Genomic DNA, 17704 nt, shown 5'->3' with positions numbered 1-17704 from the left:
TACTTTAGATAGCAACATTTACAAAAAACAACACCCATAGTCTTGTATTAAAGATTTATTTACATAACCAACAACAGGAAAACGCTGTTCTAGACCCAGTTTGTACATCTCCATGGAATGCATTCAAAAACAGGTTTGGTGGGTTATATTAATAGTGCCATCATAGACGTATATACATTTGCAGACTTGCCGTACAGCTCTAATGTATGTACAAGTGAAAACCCTCTTTAAAAACCTACGAAATGACCAGTTACTTTTCACATATTAAGCCACACAAAATGAAACAAATGGCGTAGTATAAAATATTCCCACAGCTACAGGGAATTTTTCTTTTTTTTCAGTAAATGAAAAATAAAAGGCAACTTAATCAACCAACATTTGGGGCATGAGAGTTGGTCAACGGATTTAATCAAACCGAAGTACCATACCGAGTACCTACGCAACCTAAGGTACACAACAGTCTCACAAGCCTTGACTTTCAACACGGCTGATCAACAAAATCTACATCAGTTCACCGTGTTCCCCCTCTAAGCCACACATTTCACAAAGATGACATTCCTTTGAGAATAAAATTTGACGCCAATATTTTCTACACATGTACTGCTGTATTTCTTCTGATTTAAAGCCGGTGTTTGAGTATTATGATAACTTGATTGTGGGATGTTCGAAACCAGCAGGAAATAAAGATAAAGGTGCTACATCACTTTTTCTGTCACAATCAGGAATCGTCTGTAAATCATGTAAACATTTCAGCAATGACGTGTTTTTATTTTTGGTATAACACCAGATTAATATAAAAGGAGCAGCGTAGAGATCCCATTAAAAAAGTACATATTATACAACAGCAAACCACAAATGAAAGAAAGGAAAAACTGTTGTTCATCTAATAGCCCAAACTATCTAGAACAGCTTGATTCAAAAATAACAGTGCAAAAACTGCTCTCTGGTGAAAACGGCGCCCAAACTGCTCTAACAATTAAAGATAAAATTACATTATTTTAATATATATAGTTTTAGGTGGACCACATGCATAATTGGAGCATGTACATTCTGTGCCACTCAGCATGATTTGTGGAAAACGTGGTGGCGTTTTACAGTCAAGGTCGCAGCCAAATTTGTGAGTAAAGCAAATTTTAAAAAATATATAAAAAAAATCACCTGACAGACATCAGATATTGAGAGTACAGCTAATCAATACCCTTCTAAAAGATATTGCCCCCCACTTTAGTTGCTAACTAGACTTCATATGAACATCTGAATCTTTTAAGAAATATGAAATGAGCCTAAGTTTTTTAAAACTGTTGGTTTGGAGTCAGTCAAGGTACAGAATAATTCGGAGACTGCACACTCTTTTTTTTTTTTTTTTTTTTTTACATATAGTGAGGCAATGTAACTTTCACAGAGGAGTAAACAAAAACCTGTGATAAAATATTTTCTCCAGTTGTTAAAACCATCACGAATCCATCAGAACACATGAATCTGGAGGGGATTATTAACAGCCAAAGCAACGTCATCGGTTTGACACTTGGAAAAAGGTTGTATTTTTTTAAAGTGTACACATTTCCATCCTATTGTCGTCTGCGATGTTTAGCTGATTTACAGGTTCAATCTTGTGTAGGTTTGTTGTTCCTCGGTCAGAGTCACAGAGGTGGAAAGCTGATCTCCAACATCTGGGGTCTCTGAGTTACCCACCGACTCATCACAGACACCCACAATACTTTCTGATGCGCAGGAAGATGATAAATCAGGCTGCAGCTGCTGTACTTCTCCTTCAGAGGAGCCTTCAGTGGCACTCGTTTCTGTGGGAGCTTTTTCCTCCTCATCGCCTGCTGCCAACATCGGCTCTGATTCTGGCTGCTCAGCAGTTAGACTTCCAGATGTGACACTTCCAGCTTGTTTCAAGTTCGTTTCCTTTGGACTTTGACCAGATGTCGATGTCAGGAAGTACACTTGGACTTTTGATGGCTGCCGCATGAGGAGATGCCTGGATAAAAGGAAGAGGGCAGCATAATAACATCACATTTCACGCCAAAATGCAGCCAAAATGTTCTGAACAAAAGTTAAATATTTGTAACAAGTAACAGACATTAGTAAAAAGCTAGTGTGTAGTTAGTAAAAGTGGAACAGAGGCCAAAATACAGGGACCATAATGTTATGTTATCTTAAAGGGGCACTCCACCTACTTTACACATGAGGGCTGAGTAGTCACAATCAATCACGTGCCATGCCATTCAGCATAGGCGATCATTTCTCTCCATCTAATCCAGTCTATTGCTTTCTGAATTGTGACTGTTGCCCTTTCCATGTGTAGCCATGATGTCAGTCCATCTATCATTTTCATTCTGTCTGCCTCGTCCTCTCTTCACATTCATTTTTCCAGTTGTGACGATACATTTCAGGGTCTCTTTCCTTATGATGGGTTCAAAAAATGTTGCTTGCTGTTTCCTAATTTTGTTCAGTAGCGTATAATTTGTGTTTAATGTTTTTAAAACATCTTTATTGGTTATTCTAGCCGTATAAGATATACATAGCATGCGTCTGTAAAACCACATCTCTGCTGCAGTGATTTTATTTAACATTTATTAGTATCACAAGGAGCCTAAAAAAACGGTAGCGCAATTACAATGTCACGTCTGAGTAGAATCACCAAACAATGCCATAGTGATGTCATTAGGGTTATCTCACCTTGGGGTGAGTCATGTCTGAGCAGGATCAGGTGCGTATTGATCAGATTTTATGTCTCATTTGGTCCCAGTTTGATGCTTGATCAATAGTAGTGAGATCAGGTGCGAGACCTCAGTGCATGATGGGAAACACCCAATGACCTCTTAATTGTCTGCTTAATTCATGATGGTATTAGTGTTGCTGTGTACTACAAAGGTTTGTACAAGTTCTTTTGTTGACGATATTCAGTCCAAATGCTGCAGACACACAATAAAAAGCCTGAATATATTAAGTCAACAACTGACACAAGAGGACTCCTAAAATACCATCTGTGAAGACTGATGTTAATAAACTGAAAATAGTTTTCCATTGCAAGTGTCTTTATAGCGAATGCTAATCTGCAACACCTCTATGTGTCTTTATCCTGTTTTTCTCTGTGAATGTGAAGGTAACTCAGCTGTAAATTGATATACTCCAAGAAGTGAACACATTCTGTAAAGTAAGTTAATGAATATGAAGCCTGTCAGACATGTACTCGTTTCCATTAATCTGTCAAAATGTAAGAAAACCGTACTGTAATATCCAATCTCTCATGTACAGTAAATATGGTGCGCACAGTGTCTCCCTCTGTCATTATGTGTGAAGGAAGCACTGAGGAACAAAAGTGCAAAAGCTTCAACAGATTGATGAAGGCACCAAAATTACTTGAGAGTTCAAAATAAATGATGACGTTGCACCATGGAAAGTTGTGGGGTTTAGTGTCTATGGCACCTGTCAGGATAACTCAAGATGCTGCTTCTGTTTGGACTTTTTAAAACGAGCTTTATTCAAGTTGCTTGACTTTATAGACGTGTGCTACAAACTCACAAGAGTACCCCTTTAAGAATTGCATAAATATTTTTTGGTCTTCATTTCATATAGAAAAAGATAAACAATAAGATGTAACGTGGGTCGAAAATTCTACTCACACTCGATCTTTGGCTTTGATATCTGCTGGGTTAAAAAAAAAAGAAACAACCTTTTCAAGAAACTCGTAACACTAAATACTACCCATGACTTAGGCGGTGCTGAAGGAAAACAACTAACCTTTCTCCTGAATGACTTTGCATGTGTGATTTGGTCGATCACTTAAATGTTTGGTCATCAGGTCACCACCCGATGCATCCACTAGGAGATCACAGTTGAGGCAGACCAGGGTCAGTCTGAAAGAAAAAGAAGAACGTTCTCATGTTCTGTTGCAACTCAGAATATACTGAGGTGGAAAATATAACTTAAGAAGTGCACCCACTTTAATGCCGACGAATTTTTCTTGTGATCCATTTTCAAAAATCTGTTTTTGGTGATGGTACTATGAAATCTGATTAAAAGGGCAAAGAAAACTTGTCAGATACCAACACTAGACCTAAAAAGTGACTCAAATATTGGGTCAAATCAAGGTGTACACACCGTATCATATGATTCCCAATGGCAACTTTGCAGCTTGTCCGGTATTTGCATGCACCACAATTTGAAACCATTGGGAAATGAGAAAAGAAGTGGTCCACCTGTGTGTTGCACTCGATGCACGTGAAACGTCCTCCACTGATGCTGAAAACACAAAACGTAATCATACAGTTAAGGGCTGATGTTTAAACACTGACAATACTTTCTCTTCAGGAGTCCGGTCAGATTTTAAGATAAAAGAAAGGATAAATTATGCATTTCATTACAGCAGACGCACAAACCGATAACTAATTACCTCTTTTAATTGTCTGCAGGTTTCTAATTTTATTCCGCCAGTTTGAACTCTTCTCTAACACCACTACATTATACTACGTCTGATCTGCTTCAAAGGCCATATCATGTGACTAAAGGCAGCACACTGTTTTTGATTACTGAGCCCAATTAGCCAAATATCACACTCATTAATTTTTTAAAGAAAGGAATTCTGCTTTTCACCATATTATATTTAGCCGGCCTAATGGAGAGTGTCCGGAAAATTAATTGAAAACACAATTAGCTACTTTGTGTATTGCTAGGCTTTAATAACGTCCATTAATTTGCTCCCACCCTGTCAGGAGAACCCGGGAGGTGGGGCTCCGTGTTAGTGGCTGCGATGGGACTCAGAATGATTCAGAGGACTCAAAGCTGAACTCGTCTCGGGCTACAGATGCAAGAAGCAAGAGCACATCTCAGATCTGAAAATAAATTATCTCCACATCGCTAAAGATCGCAGTGTAAACATTTCATTCATTTATACAATAAAAGGGTCTCAACATTAAAGATTCTATCAGTTGAGCCAGCATTAAGAGCTCCCCCATCAGAACCAACTCATATTACTGTGTCTGGATTTAACTGGACAGTTCAGTCAGACTCAGGTGGAATAGTAGCAGAGGTGGAGCAGCTACAGAGGTCTGGTCAGCTCACCTCTAACTCCACACATTTTCAGACTCAACTGACAACTTGAGGAAAGTAAAGCTTCAGGCATCTTTCTTTCACAATTTGAAAATTTGGCCCTTTTTATGTGAAACATTTATAAAGCATTTCAGAATAAAGTCAACAATAAACGGTAATCAAGCTTAAAAAAATACAAAAAACTATAAATGAAATTTGACCTTTTGTTGATTCTATTTGCTGATTTGTCGCTGCACTGTTTCTTACTGATGTGTGGAAAAAACCCAGTTAACCACCTGAGGTTCCTCAATGACAGGTTGTGCTTGGAAGTTCGCCCTTCTTGCTTCTTGCTCTGAGTCGTCTTGGCTTTTCCCGCTCCATAGACGGTTGATTTAGACTTGGACACACTGACTGGAGGTTTGGATTTGAAATCGTTGAAATTTGCCATTTCTGGAGGGACAATAAAGCCTGATCGATCAGGGGAGGCCGGCAATGCAGGTGTTTTCCCTGTGAGGGAGGCTCGGATGGTCACCTGCAACAAGACCACAACATGCACTGAGTTAACTGACACTGAAATGAGCTCATATAAACCTAAGAACTCTATAAATGTTCCACTGATGTCGTTAAGACTGGACCAGACCTTTGTACCCGGAGGAAGACCCTCCAAGGCTTTGGGTTTCCTAAAAGTCTTGTGGACATGAGCCCTGTGCTCCACTTTTTCCTTGTAGGTGAGGAAATTCAGTCTGCATTTTCCACAGCGATGGATCCCTTTTTTCTGAAAAAGAAAAAACATCACAGTGCAGAAACACAAAACTGTGATTAATAAGTGTTGTGACTAGAGGCTAATTGATGAAATTTTTCATTTGGATCCACTGAAAGACCATAACAAGTATGAAAAAAACTACTTTCATTGCTATTAATAGAGTGGCAATTAATTTAGTTTGGTTCCAACTCTACCATATTTATTGCTCCTTTAGGGTAGGTGAAGAGAAACAGGTTTTACTGTCGGCCTTTTATGTATTACAGTAAGGTGCTCGGCAGACAACCAAATCAATCCAGACTTGTAGTTAGGAGTACAAGCCAAAAGTGAGTTCAAACTAGTAAATGTCGTTTAGAAAAGTAGAAATTTACTGTTTTAAAGGAATTGCTCTGCATCAGCTATGACTCCAGATGTTATCCAGTTCTATTAGAAATGTCAGCCTCATACCTGATGTTTCATGTAGTGCTGCATGTATATGTGACTTGTTCTGAGAACTTTGAGACAGAACGGACAGAGCAGGTCTTTTGTGTTTTCATGGACACTTCGGAAATGTGTCTCCACATCTGAGAAGAAAGACGACCTGTAATTGCACACCTGTGGAATCAGTAAAACAGAATTTCAGTATCAGCGATTGTTTCTCTTGAAACATTAAAGCACACCATGACTCAGTGGTGATGAACGGACCTGGCAGACATAAGGCATTTCCCCGGGTTTGTGGTTCCCCTTCATGTGTTCCAGGAGCACCTGCTCCGACTCAAACGCCAGCTCACAAATCTTGCAATTAGCTAAAAAGGGAAACAGAAGAAAATTACAAATGGCCACGAAGTGTCTGACTAATGGTCATGCCAGACTGAGCTGTACTGATCATCATGTTATACTTGAGGATTCAATCGGGCTGTGAGCGCTCTCGATGTGGCACTGCAGCTGGAATGGAGTCATGTACTGTCGGTAGCAGTGCTGGCAGGTTGTGTGGCTTTCCCAGCTCTCGCTGTTCTGCTTTTCCAGCTCCAGGTGGTGTTTCATATGGTTCATGAACCTGTAAGGGAGGGTGGATGCACACACAGAACACAGAAAAGTCATGTGACCGTTTCGCATGAGCAATCAGCCAGCTCTTCCCTGCAGTGACATCCAACATTCTTACACATTCATAACAAGAGGAGCTGAAATCTTTTATCAAAATGAAGACTATTGGCAACTTCACAATTAGTAAAGTAGGAAAGGCGAAAAGAGTAAATAAAATATGCAATTTTAAGTATTTCTGTCCAAAGCAGAACAGACACATAACCTTATAAAAAGCAAAACACCTGCATCCACATAAAATGATGAATCTTCATAAAAAGCCATCTTGTAAACACAATGCTAAACAAATTTAATGATTTTTTAATTAAAAACAGGATAAAATAATGGAGTTGAATGGTTGTTTGAATGTTCAACTACTGAAGTTAAAGAACATTATTTCAATCAATTACTAGCTTGTATTATTTTCAGGGTTTTTCTGCAGAGCAGAATTTTTAGCAGCCTCCAAAGAGGTTCACCAGTGCTGACGTGAAAAATTGAGAATTAAAATAGCAATTAATTGTTTTTAACCAGTTTTGTGAATTTAGGTTTCACTTATTCAAACATGAAACATTTTTTTAATCAAATGGTCAAAAATAACTGGTAAAATTGATATATTTCTGTCAAATAAGGTAACATTGGCTCACAGTTAGTAAATGGCTTCCACTGTTGAGTTTATTTTAAACTCTGTCACCCATTTAAAAAATTTAGCAGTAGAAAACTAAGATATTCATTAATTGAGTATTTTCATATTTTAGGTGTGGCTGCCATATGCACTGGTTTTGTCTGTTAATCAAAACAATGTGTGTATTTGGTGAGGGCACACAAGGCTCAAGGTGAACCGAATTTAGTAAAATGAATCACAAAAGATGAAAAAAAATCATATGATTTATATGCAGTCATTTGAGGAACATTTCCATTTTAAAAAGGGAAAATAGATGCATTAAAACTAAATCGACATCAAGCAGTTGGGGGGAAAACATTAAATATTCAGGGCCTGTGTACATGCAGCGGTTATGGTCCAGGTCCCAAAGGTTTTTAAGATAAATGAAGTATTCTCCTTGCACCTCACTTTCTAAGCATGTATAATAGCCATTATAATATCAGCAATTACACAAAGATTTTTGTTTTGCCTAATGATGTAGTGCCCTGCGGCTGCAGCGAGCACCTCCACAGCTACCTGCCACTGCTGCCCTGACGAGGCACGGCCCATTTTTCAGCCTGTACATTCTGCTACCTCAGCTCCCCTAATAGAAATTTTTGTGTGGATGAACTATGACCTCAACCGTGAGACTGTGCCTGCAGTACAAATGTGTTTCCCCATTAAAAGCAGCTTACAGAAGCTTTTTTTTGCAATGCTCTGAAGCAAAGTTATTTAATCAAAGGAGCAGTTCTTACGCCACCTAAACTAGCAGCCATTTTTCATCTTTAGGCCCATGAGGGAAAACGATCTGATGCCATCATCCATCTGAGAGGAAAGCTGCAGTTAGAGCACAGGAACATCTCCACACTTTCTTTATTGGCACTGGATAGATATCTTTTCCCAGTCTGCCTTTTGAGCACATGTTCATTACTGTATGCGGAAAGTTTTTGGCAGAAGAGTGGATGATGACAAAAATAAAATCCTCAGGTCGATAAGTTTAAAACAAAACATAGGCTGCAAGTACAATTTGCTGCAAGAAATTTACACTAAACATCAAAATGGACTTAAATCCACATTGAAATCTGGTAATTTAACTGCTTAGACCAGAGGTGTCAAACTCATTCTACTTCAGGGGCCACATTAAGCCCAATTTCATCTCAGGTGGGCAGCACCAGTGAAATCACAGCATAATAACCTATAAATAACCACAACTCCAATGTTTTGTGCAAAAAAGGTACGTTCTGAAAATGTTTACATTTAAGGAGTTATCTTTTAACAAAACATTACGAAGAAACTGAAATTTCTAAAGAAAAATAAATTCAATTTCAACAACATTATGTCTCAGTTTATCATTTACACATTACAACTTACAGATCACAGAGTATCTACAAAGGAACAAAAACATTTAGTCACAGGACTCTCGAACTGAATGGTATAATATTTTACTTTATGATCAAAATGGCAAAAGTCAGACCAAAAAAGACAAAAACAACAAAAACAAGACAAAATATTACAAAAACGAGACACAAAGCAACAAAAAAATGGACAAATGACACAAGCGAGACAAAAAACAACAAATAAAGGGAAACACAAAATGACAAAAATAAGACAAAAAACACAAGCGAGACCAAAATAAAACATGAAACAACAAAAACGAGAACCAAAACCACAAAAACATGAGACAAATGACAAAAGTCAGACAAAAAAAGACCAAAAAACAACAAGAACAACACAAAATATGATAAAAACGAGGCACAAAACGACAAAAGAACAACTAACAATCTAGTATTTTACTTTATGATCAAAACCACTTGTCATGGTCTATAAATTATTTTAAATTTACAGTTTTACAAATTTACAATCTGCAGTTAATGTCTTCTTTGTGATTTTTACACTTTGAGGGCTGGACTGGACCCTCTGGAGGGCAGCATGTTTGACACCCCTGGCTTAGACAGTGAACCTCAGAGAAAAGCCTCCAAGCAGCAGGGCAAATGGTCACACATGGGGTCCCATATTAACAGCAGGGTCCATAAAACCAAACTGGTGATACTTAAAACCCGTCCTTCATTTTGCATATTAAAGTCACTTACATGTAGATTTCTCATGACTATAAACAATAATAGTGATTACTGAGTAGAACTGAGTCAATCGCAGTGCGATTTGGATTTCCTGCTTTCAGCTCTTTTCCCTCAGTGTTAGTGGGCGACATGCAAGTCACTGGGGCAGGAAAGCAAACGATCCTACCTGATATTGTTCTTCAGAACTTTTAAGCAGCTTTGGCACTTGAAAGTGGTGTTGGTCTTCTGTGCCTCTTTCTTGTGCGTGTCTCCCTCAAAGCGACCGTAGTAGAAATCTGAGACCAGCATGATGCGCTTGTTTGCATTAGTGTTTTGGGCTGATGGAGACGTACTTCCCACATTTGCACTGCAGCTCTGAAATAAAGACACATTTTACTTCAATGGGGCAAATCCACATTAAAGGGTGATTAATTAAAGCAAAGATGTAAACAAATCAAGGGTATTTGTACGCAACCACTTACATCTGAATGTTTTTATGTATTAAAACAACAACAAAAATATTTTATCAGTCACATCTAACAAGTAAGCACGTTTGTTCATATAGAATGTTTCTGTGGCAGGACACGGGGAAACGCTTCATCAAAAAAGAACTCCCATGTGTTTAGTTTCTATGGCAACCATATCTCAAGTTTAACTGCTGTTCTGTGATTGGCTAGTACCGCTCCTTGTGATAATTCCTGTCTGGCATTTCATACAGCTCTGGATGAGACTCAGCTAGAAAAAGCTTCTCCTCATTTTCTCGGTTACCAGGGTGACGAGTCCTTCCCGTATGATTGGTTGCTACAAAAGAAGCGACAGTGATGACATCAGCGTCTTTCTTCAAAGTTCAGAGCTCACAAAAGAAGCAGACCTCTCTGAACAAAGACGCTGGGCACAACACTTCTTGTCTAGGTGACAACAAACACTCTGTTCGTTGGGAACAACTTAAAAAAAAAAAAAGCTGCTGTCGCTCAGAAAAAATAGCACGTGGACATTCAGCCTAAAACCAGCAAACATCATGAAACCATTTCCAACGTCACTGTTTCAATCCAAACTATCTTTCCTGCAACTACGACTTTTTTATGCTAAATCCAACTAGCAGCGACATGTTCACAATGATTTACTCACCATCAGATGATATTTCATGGCCTCCTCTGAAATAATTTCTTCTTGACAGTTTGGACACTTTTTCTTTATGATGCCATTTTCCACTCTGACAATTACTTTTGCTGGTGCAACTGAAAACAAATTAAATGTTACAGTTAACATGATATAAAAGCCCAACAAGAACAAATATTATGCTTAGGGGTTTTGTTTACTACAATGAGACTACTAAATGTTATCAACACAAATTTCTCTACAGGTATAAACTTACCTAAGTCAAGTTTGGATCTTTTTGCTGCGCTGTCCATTTCCTGTGGGGTCAGTCCTCGTTTGACTAAACTTTGATCTGTACAAAATCAAAAACAAGAAATACACATTTTAGTAACTGCCAGCTGATTGAATATAGAAAAGTTAAAACATTACAAAATGACCTCTGTTATTGCTGTTGTCCTTTACAGGCAACGAAAAAGTCTGAAGAGATTGAGGGATGGGTCGGTTGGGCTGCAGCTGACCAGGCTGTGCTGAATACACAGCAGGACTCTGGACATTAGTCAGAGTCACAACGTTGTTGCTGATTTGTTGCACCTGGGGCCTGTGGACAGCACCAGGGATCACTGTGGCTGGAGAGACCTGCTGAAATAACGACTGCTGGCCAGCTGAAAGATGGAGGATACAGAATTGGCATTAGCAGATAAAATTTACAGTCACTGATGAGAGGACAAAGAAGATTTAGTCCTCCAATGCAGGCTGTTATATCTAATTTCTCTTACAGTTACTATGGACAAAAGAATTCAAAATAGTGACATTATTGCGATAACTATAGAAGCTTCATGACTGCAACTTCCATGAATATCTACATACAGTATAGAGCAGGGGTGATTACACCACTGTACGAATCCCTTAATTGTCAAATGATTCTAATTGTATCAGCCGATAATGAACTTGATTAATGAAAACATTCTTGGCAAATGCTTTTATCCATCTTGCATCGGTCCAAGAATTTCACCTCTAGCAGCACAATAAAGATGTTGCTCACACTCACACGAAGACATACAGGCACAACAATAACTAAATTCATGAGAAGAATAATTCAATGTTCATCAAAATCAAATCCATAGCCAAAAACATCTTTCTGTGTTATGTAACATTCCCACAGTACAGGCCTTTTCAATTTCAACAAATGCTCAACTGTCAAGCATTAAAGCTTCTCTAGTGTTTTGCATGTGTGCGTTTTCCAACTTGATGACATATCGATGTCTGCGTCTGAGATGCTGTCAAAGTTCGTCAGATTGTGGTTTGTCGGCTGAAGAAGTCAAGGGTCACTGCAAATGTCAAATTGAACTTTAACTGCCCTAATTGAGTTTTTGTCTCCTTCTGGTAAATGAATAAATCTCAAAATTCAAGTGTAGGGAGGTGGAGAGTCTGCAACTGTACCTGTACCGTGTGTCTATGTTAAGAGTCTCAACCAGATAGTTACTGATGCTGGATTATTTAGGATATTATCATTCATAACATGATGCCAATATCTGATCCTATTGTTATCGTTAATACCAGTGTACGGCCACATCCCTACTCAGAAGTACATTATACTCAGGTTTACCTGGTACGATGGTAAACGATGTCCCGGGGGGATACTGGGTTCCAAGAGAGGCAATAAACTCACTGTTGTTTGCCAATTGTGGAGAAGTAACAATAAAGCCCTGAAAAAAAACGATGAAATCCACATTAAAATGGGGTTTGTTGTCATTATATGAGTATTATACTGAATATTCAAATAGTAAAAACATTCAATACCAATGATACCTGGTTATTAACAATAACAGGTTGTGGAGTGACGGTTGTCAGAGTGGGTGGGGCAGCATTCACTGCATTTCCAGGTATACTCAGTGGCAGCACTATTGGTGAGGGGCCCACGGCAGGCTGCACAGTAGGGCGCTTTGTTTCTGTTTTCGCCACAGCGTTCCTCTGAGGAGGTGGAGGATTGGGCTTTCCATCCTTTTGGTTATTAGCTGCAAGAACATCAGAACATTTGTCTTCACACTTAAAACACTAAGCAATCATTTGTGCTTTTGAAGCTTCAATATCTCAACAATCAACAAATTTAGGTGTAAAATAAGCTTCGACATACAGAGCACTCCAACAAAGATGGGCTCATCGTCATCATCATCTATCAAATGAACTTCAGGAGCTTGTTTCTGCCACGGCTCCAGCTCCTCCTCCACGCACTCCATGAAAAGTTCAGACATGGTGGACCTGCAACAGAAGCACCTCTTAGAATAAAATCTTAAACACTACTACTAATGTGATACTTGATCCAATACATGCTACAAACCTTTTATTCCGATCATAAATTTAATTCTATGGCATCTAAAGTGAAAAGTCAAGCTGACTGGGAATGTTGGACTATTTGTTCAACTCATTAATAAGATAGTAGTCATGATTTTGTGGAAAAACATATTAAAACACAATTTTCCTCAACATTTTCAGCTTTAACAGTGTAGGTTAAGCTCAATACGTGACAATGAAAAAAATAGAGTGGGATGTGATCCGAGAGTGGTTCTAGAGAAGGAAATATTTGACAACATAATGGTTAAAGAAGACATTTTGACACATCATAGCAGGAACATCAACAAATCTAGCCGTGTTGGTTTCAGGGTACTGTAGTACATCACCTGCACTCGAGGTGTTTCTAATGAAGCCAAAACATGAGCTGTCCTTGAGCACTAAATCTTAACTGACAGTTTTGCTGAATACACTAGCCACTGATACAACTTATGACAACACTTACATGGACACAGAAGCCAAGTTACTAGCAGAAATTAGATTAAGGTGTGAAATTGGAGGATGCATTTTCTGTGTCTGCACTGAAATAACAACAACCTGCTTACAGTAAAATCTGCATTTGACAAATGGCTACTCAGCAGCATCCATTTCTACAGTAATAAACTAATCCTGGCACAGATATATGAAGTCTGATAAGTGTTTTTCTGTTTGGAGCATTTTAAAAAGGAGAAGCCCTGACCATGTAAAATCTTTCCTTTCACAAGGTACCTATAGTTTCAGTTCACACCCATATTCTGGTCCAATATGGAGGTTAATAGCATTGGATGTGCAGCACCACATCCACAAAAAGCAATCCATGTTTAACCTGCGAGACTTATCTGTTGTCTTGTGCTATACATTTCTCAGCAACGGAGAACATATATTCCTAAGAAGAAATCTCTTTCGGATTCATTTACCCCAAAAATGAACCAGACAGTGTCGTCTGCCAGGCAGCAGACACCAATATCATGTTACAAAAATACAGTAAATTTCATAAATACAAGCTTAAATAAAGACAGTTTGACAGGATACTGTTCCGCTGCATGATATAGAAAGGCTCACTTATGCTCTGAGAATTCAGTTTAACAAAAAACAGAATCAAGAGGACGGCTTCTTAAATCCATCACAAACAAATATCTAACATGAAACAGTAGTATTTAAAGTTGTATTAGTATATTTGATAACTCCTGAACAAAGTAAAAATAAAAACACCACCAGAGACCCTGTAACTGGTCAGATAAACTAAGAAGGAAAAAAATAATAATGCAACAAAAACCAAATCCCTGAAATACTAATCAAGAGGTTCTGTCCAATATGCTAGCAAACAGCCATAGCCCAGCAGACACATAATAATTACTCCACCAAGGCATTGGAGTTATGTGACGATCGACATACGTGAATCCTTCCTTCCTTCAGTCTGTGCACAACACTATTCTACAACAGACTAACGGATTTGGATGGAATTTTCTGGGAAGGTCAGAAATCACACAAGAACCACCTCATTAGATTTTGGCAGTAATGCGGCTTATAGTCTGGATCCACGGATTTGTTAAGGACTTCCCAATGCGAGACAGTGGCCGGCACGGCGTCACTGTAACTATGACAACAAATGAACGCTACATCAGTTGTCGCATCAATTCCCGTCGCCTGCTACATATTTCGGTCTAGCAGTTCGGTATCCGTACATAACATACAGATGCATAGCACACTCCTGTGCTCAGCGAAAGGTAGTTCTTTTATTTACTTGTTTATTACTCCGCCAAGGAACGCAGCTGAGTTGTGTGATGATCAGCGTACATGAATCCATCTGTTAGCAACATTATTCAAAAATGGACCAGTGGCTTAGGATGAAGTTTTCAGGGAAGGTCAGAAATGACACAAGGACTAAGTGATTACAATTTGGCAGTGATGTGGCTTATAGTCTGGATTCACAGATTTTTTAAGGATTTCCCATTGAGATAGCGGCACGGCGTCACTGTAACTATGACAACAAGTGAACACTACCTCAGCTGCCTGCTGACGATCACGATTGCGATCCTACTACAGATCCACTGCTGCCGACTTATCGGAAATGATACAAGGAACAATCGATTAAATTGTTGGGGTGTTTCCGAGTCCCATCAATTCCAGTCGCCCACTAAATATTCAGGTCAAGTGATTTGGTATTCGTGCATAAAGTACACATGCATAACAGGCCTGTGTTCAGCGCAAGGTCAGGGAATGAACAGTCTTGGCAGACTACGGCGCTCTCTGAGTGCTTTTCTTGCATTAGTATGTATCTTGTTTCTAAACATCTGATAAGAGACAGTCCAACATTCTCCCTCCTTGACAAACATTGATTTGGTCTCCCGCTCCATACTTTTTAGCATTCTAAATTCTCCACTACACCCACAAACAACTAGTTAAAGGTACTGCCTAATTGCGGTTAACCACTGAGCAGTTAATATACTAAAGGTGTGTCAGCATTTTCCCCCTGAACCCCTTACTGCTGATGTAAATTTAAGGATCATAAAACCAAAACAATGGACTGAATGACACAAAATAGGTAAGTGCAGATTTGTGGTAATTCTCTCCACATCTATCACAATAACTTTCACATCACATGCATTCATTTGTTCCTCTGCCACTGCAAATCATTTTAGTAGACATTTAAACTTGCTAACATGGATAATTAACAAGCCTCCAACACAGCACTAACTGTGTAATAAACAATAATCTCCTCTCTTGCAAAAGTTATCCACAGCTTGAGTACCATTAGAACAATATATGCAAATGGTTTTATATTAAACTATATGTGACACAGGCTGCAATATTTATGATGGCTAATCTCAACTGATCAGGAACTAATCGATTAAGGCCCATTATTGGAACAAAGCTGTTCAACTGCTTTCCAAGATGGCGACAGAATTGATTCCTGATGCTGCTGTCAAACCTCTGCTCAGACACCATTTCTTTTTAGAAATACAGGCTATTTATGACACTAATGGCATAAGCTTGAACTGCATTATTAACCATGATAGCTTATGTGACAGGGAATAACAATAAACCAGCACCTTTCTGGCAGTACAGCAGAATTTGGTGAAATGATGGGAGGATGTAAAGCTGCTGTTTTGGTTTAAAGCTAGCTAACCTCGGTGCACTAACACGGTCTCCTTTACAATCAATTCCTAAATACACATATAAAGGAATACATTAACAGGATGCAGGCATTTCTCTGAGAAGCTGGCACTAGATAACATTTGGAAATGTTATGTTAGCTACTAGCTACCCCACATTGAGCAGCCCTGTGTGCTATTAGCTAACCGAGGCTTTTTATTAGCAAGGCAGCTAATGCTAACATCCATGTTTTCCTATTCTTACTGCTCTTCAACCACTGCACTGCAATGACGCTTTAAATACAAAATCGGATGTTAAACCTTCTGCACGCTTTATCTACAAATCCTCATATCATTACGTTGCACGAGTTATCGATTATCGATCACAGCGACCAAACATTAGCAGGGCTCCGTTAGCATGCTCTCAGTCTGCTGGATGCTGGGACAAAGACTGCAGCCAACAGTTTGGTTGTGCAGGGTTTGTGTTTCAGCCTACCTCTTTCACAATCAGCCCCCGGGTTTAAGGGCAGAGCCGTGTCTAGAAAGCTGTTTCGGCACAGTCCTTGGCCTTGGGATGATGGAGTTAGTGCGGGGAGGGGAGGAAAGTGTATCACCGGCCTGAGGCGGCGGAACTGCTCGGGCTGCTCGGACCAATCACACCGCCGCACTTCCTCTCTTACTAGGAATGCTTCCCGGGTTTTCCACACAAACTAGTCTCCTCTGTGGGGTCAAATATACCTCTATTCCGGTCTACAGTTCAACAGATTTAATCATTCTGTACATTTAAATTCAACTTCAGACATATTGGATGAGTTGTGAATAGGTTTAAATGAGCCCATATGCAATTACATGTGGTTTCCACTGAGGATTAAAGACCAAACACACAAAATCTGACACAAGATTTAGACTTGGACTTTATTAATCCACAGAGGGAAATTCTGTTGTTACAGCAGCTGGATATTCAACAAAGGGGGTAAACAACAAGACAACACAGAATGTTAGAGTCAGGTATAAAGTAAAGGTAACATAAAATAAAATGAGATAAGAATATGGAAAATATAATGTAGAAAGAAAAAAATTAACAAATACAAGAATATACAAGAGTGATACAGAAAAAATGTGTAAATGATGGTTAGATGTGCAAATGACATAAATAGGTGCAGATAAGTTGACAGATGTAATGAATAACATTTAGAATGTAAAGTGTCCAGTAGGTACAGTGGTTTAATCAGCAGGCAGAGTGTTAGAGTTCTTTTGTGATCTGCCAAACAGACATATTGAAAAGTCTTATTGCTGTGGGGAGGAATGACCTCCAGTACCGTTCCTTGGAGCAGCAGGGTTGCTGAAGCTGCAACTCAGATTGTCCACAGTTTTATGGAGGGGGTGGGAGGTGTTTGGTCAGCATCCTCTGCTCCTCCACCTCCTCCAATACAATACAATACAATACAATACAATACAATACAATACAATACAATACAATACAATACAATACAATACAATACAATACAATACAACACAATACAATACAATACAATACAATACAATACAATAACTTTATTTATCCCTGAAGGGAAATTCAATAGGTGAAATTCCAGGGTGACCAGCTGACAGGCAACAACAGACTGGGCTT

The 17704-nt window shown here is 38.9% G+C and overlaps 1 protein-coding gene across 4 annotated transcripts; it reads right to left on the bottom strand.

Moving 5' to 3' along the window:
* Positions 1 to 40: 40 nt before the first annotated feature.
* On the bottom strand, positions 41 to 16728 carry znf280d (zinc finger protein 280D). 4 transcript variants are annotated; one of them, XM_023284243.3, is made up of 18 exons: positions 16571 to 16728; positions 12786 to 12910; positions 12452 to 12666; positions 12258 to 12357; positions 11089 to 11313; positions 10929 to 11003; positions 10682 to 10791; positions 9741 to 9928; positions 6676 to 6833; positions 6482 to 6582; positions 6245 to 6391; positions 5678 to 5812; positions 5334 to 5569; positions 4111 to 4251; positions 3953 to 4021; positions 3751 to 3866; positions 3633 to 3657; positions 41 to 1984 (listed from the first exon to the last, which is right to left on the bottom strand). In XM_023284243.3, the coding sequence occupies exons 2-18, from the start codon at positions 12901 to 12903 to the stop codon at positions 1597 to 1599; spliced, it is 2547 nt and encodes an 848-aa protein (XP_023140011.2). In that variant the 5' UTR covers positions 12904 to 12910; positions 16571 to 16728; the 3' UTR covers positions 41 to 1596. The 4 variants fall into 4 exon arrangements, with proteins under 4 accessions (XP_023140011.2, XP_023140012.2, XP_023140013.2 ...); XM_023284244.3 differs by having other exon boundaries at positions 3633 to 3654; XM_023284245.3 differs by having other exon boundaries at positions 12461 to 12666.
* Between the last annotated feature and the right edge of the window lie 976 nt (positions 16729 to 17704).

This window comes from Amphiprion ocellaris, chromosome 1 (assembly GCF_022539595.1).
Source record: "Amphiprion ocellaris isolate individual 3 ecotype Okinawa chromosome 1, ASM2253959v1, whole genome shotgun sequence".
NCBI lineage: Eukaryota > Metazoa > Chordata > Actinopteri > Pomacentridae > Amphiprion > Amphiprion ocellaris.
The sequence above is the reverse complement of the archived record's forward strand: the minus strand, read 5'-3'. Positions and strand labels throughout refer to the sequence as shown.

Coding starts and splice junctions, on each gene's coding strand:
- znf280d (XM_023284243.3), bottom strand. CDS start 12,903: ATGTCTGAACTTTTCATGGAGTGCGTGGAGGAGGAGCTGGAGCCGTGG. Junction 11,314..12,257: donor ATCGTTTACCATCGTACCAG/GTAAACCTGAGT, acceptor TCCATCTTTCAG/CTGGCCAGCAGTCGTTATTT. Junction 4,022..4,110: donor ATTGGGAATCATATGATACG/GTGTGTACACCT, acceptor CCTTTTAATCAG/ATTTCATAGTACCATCACCA.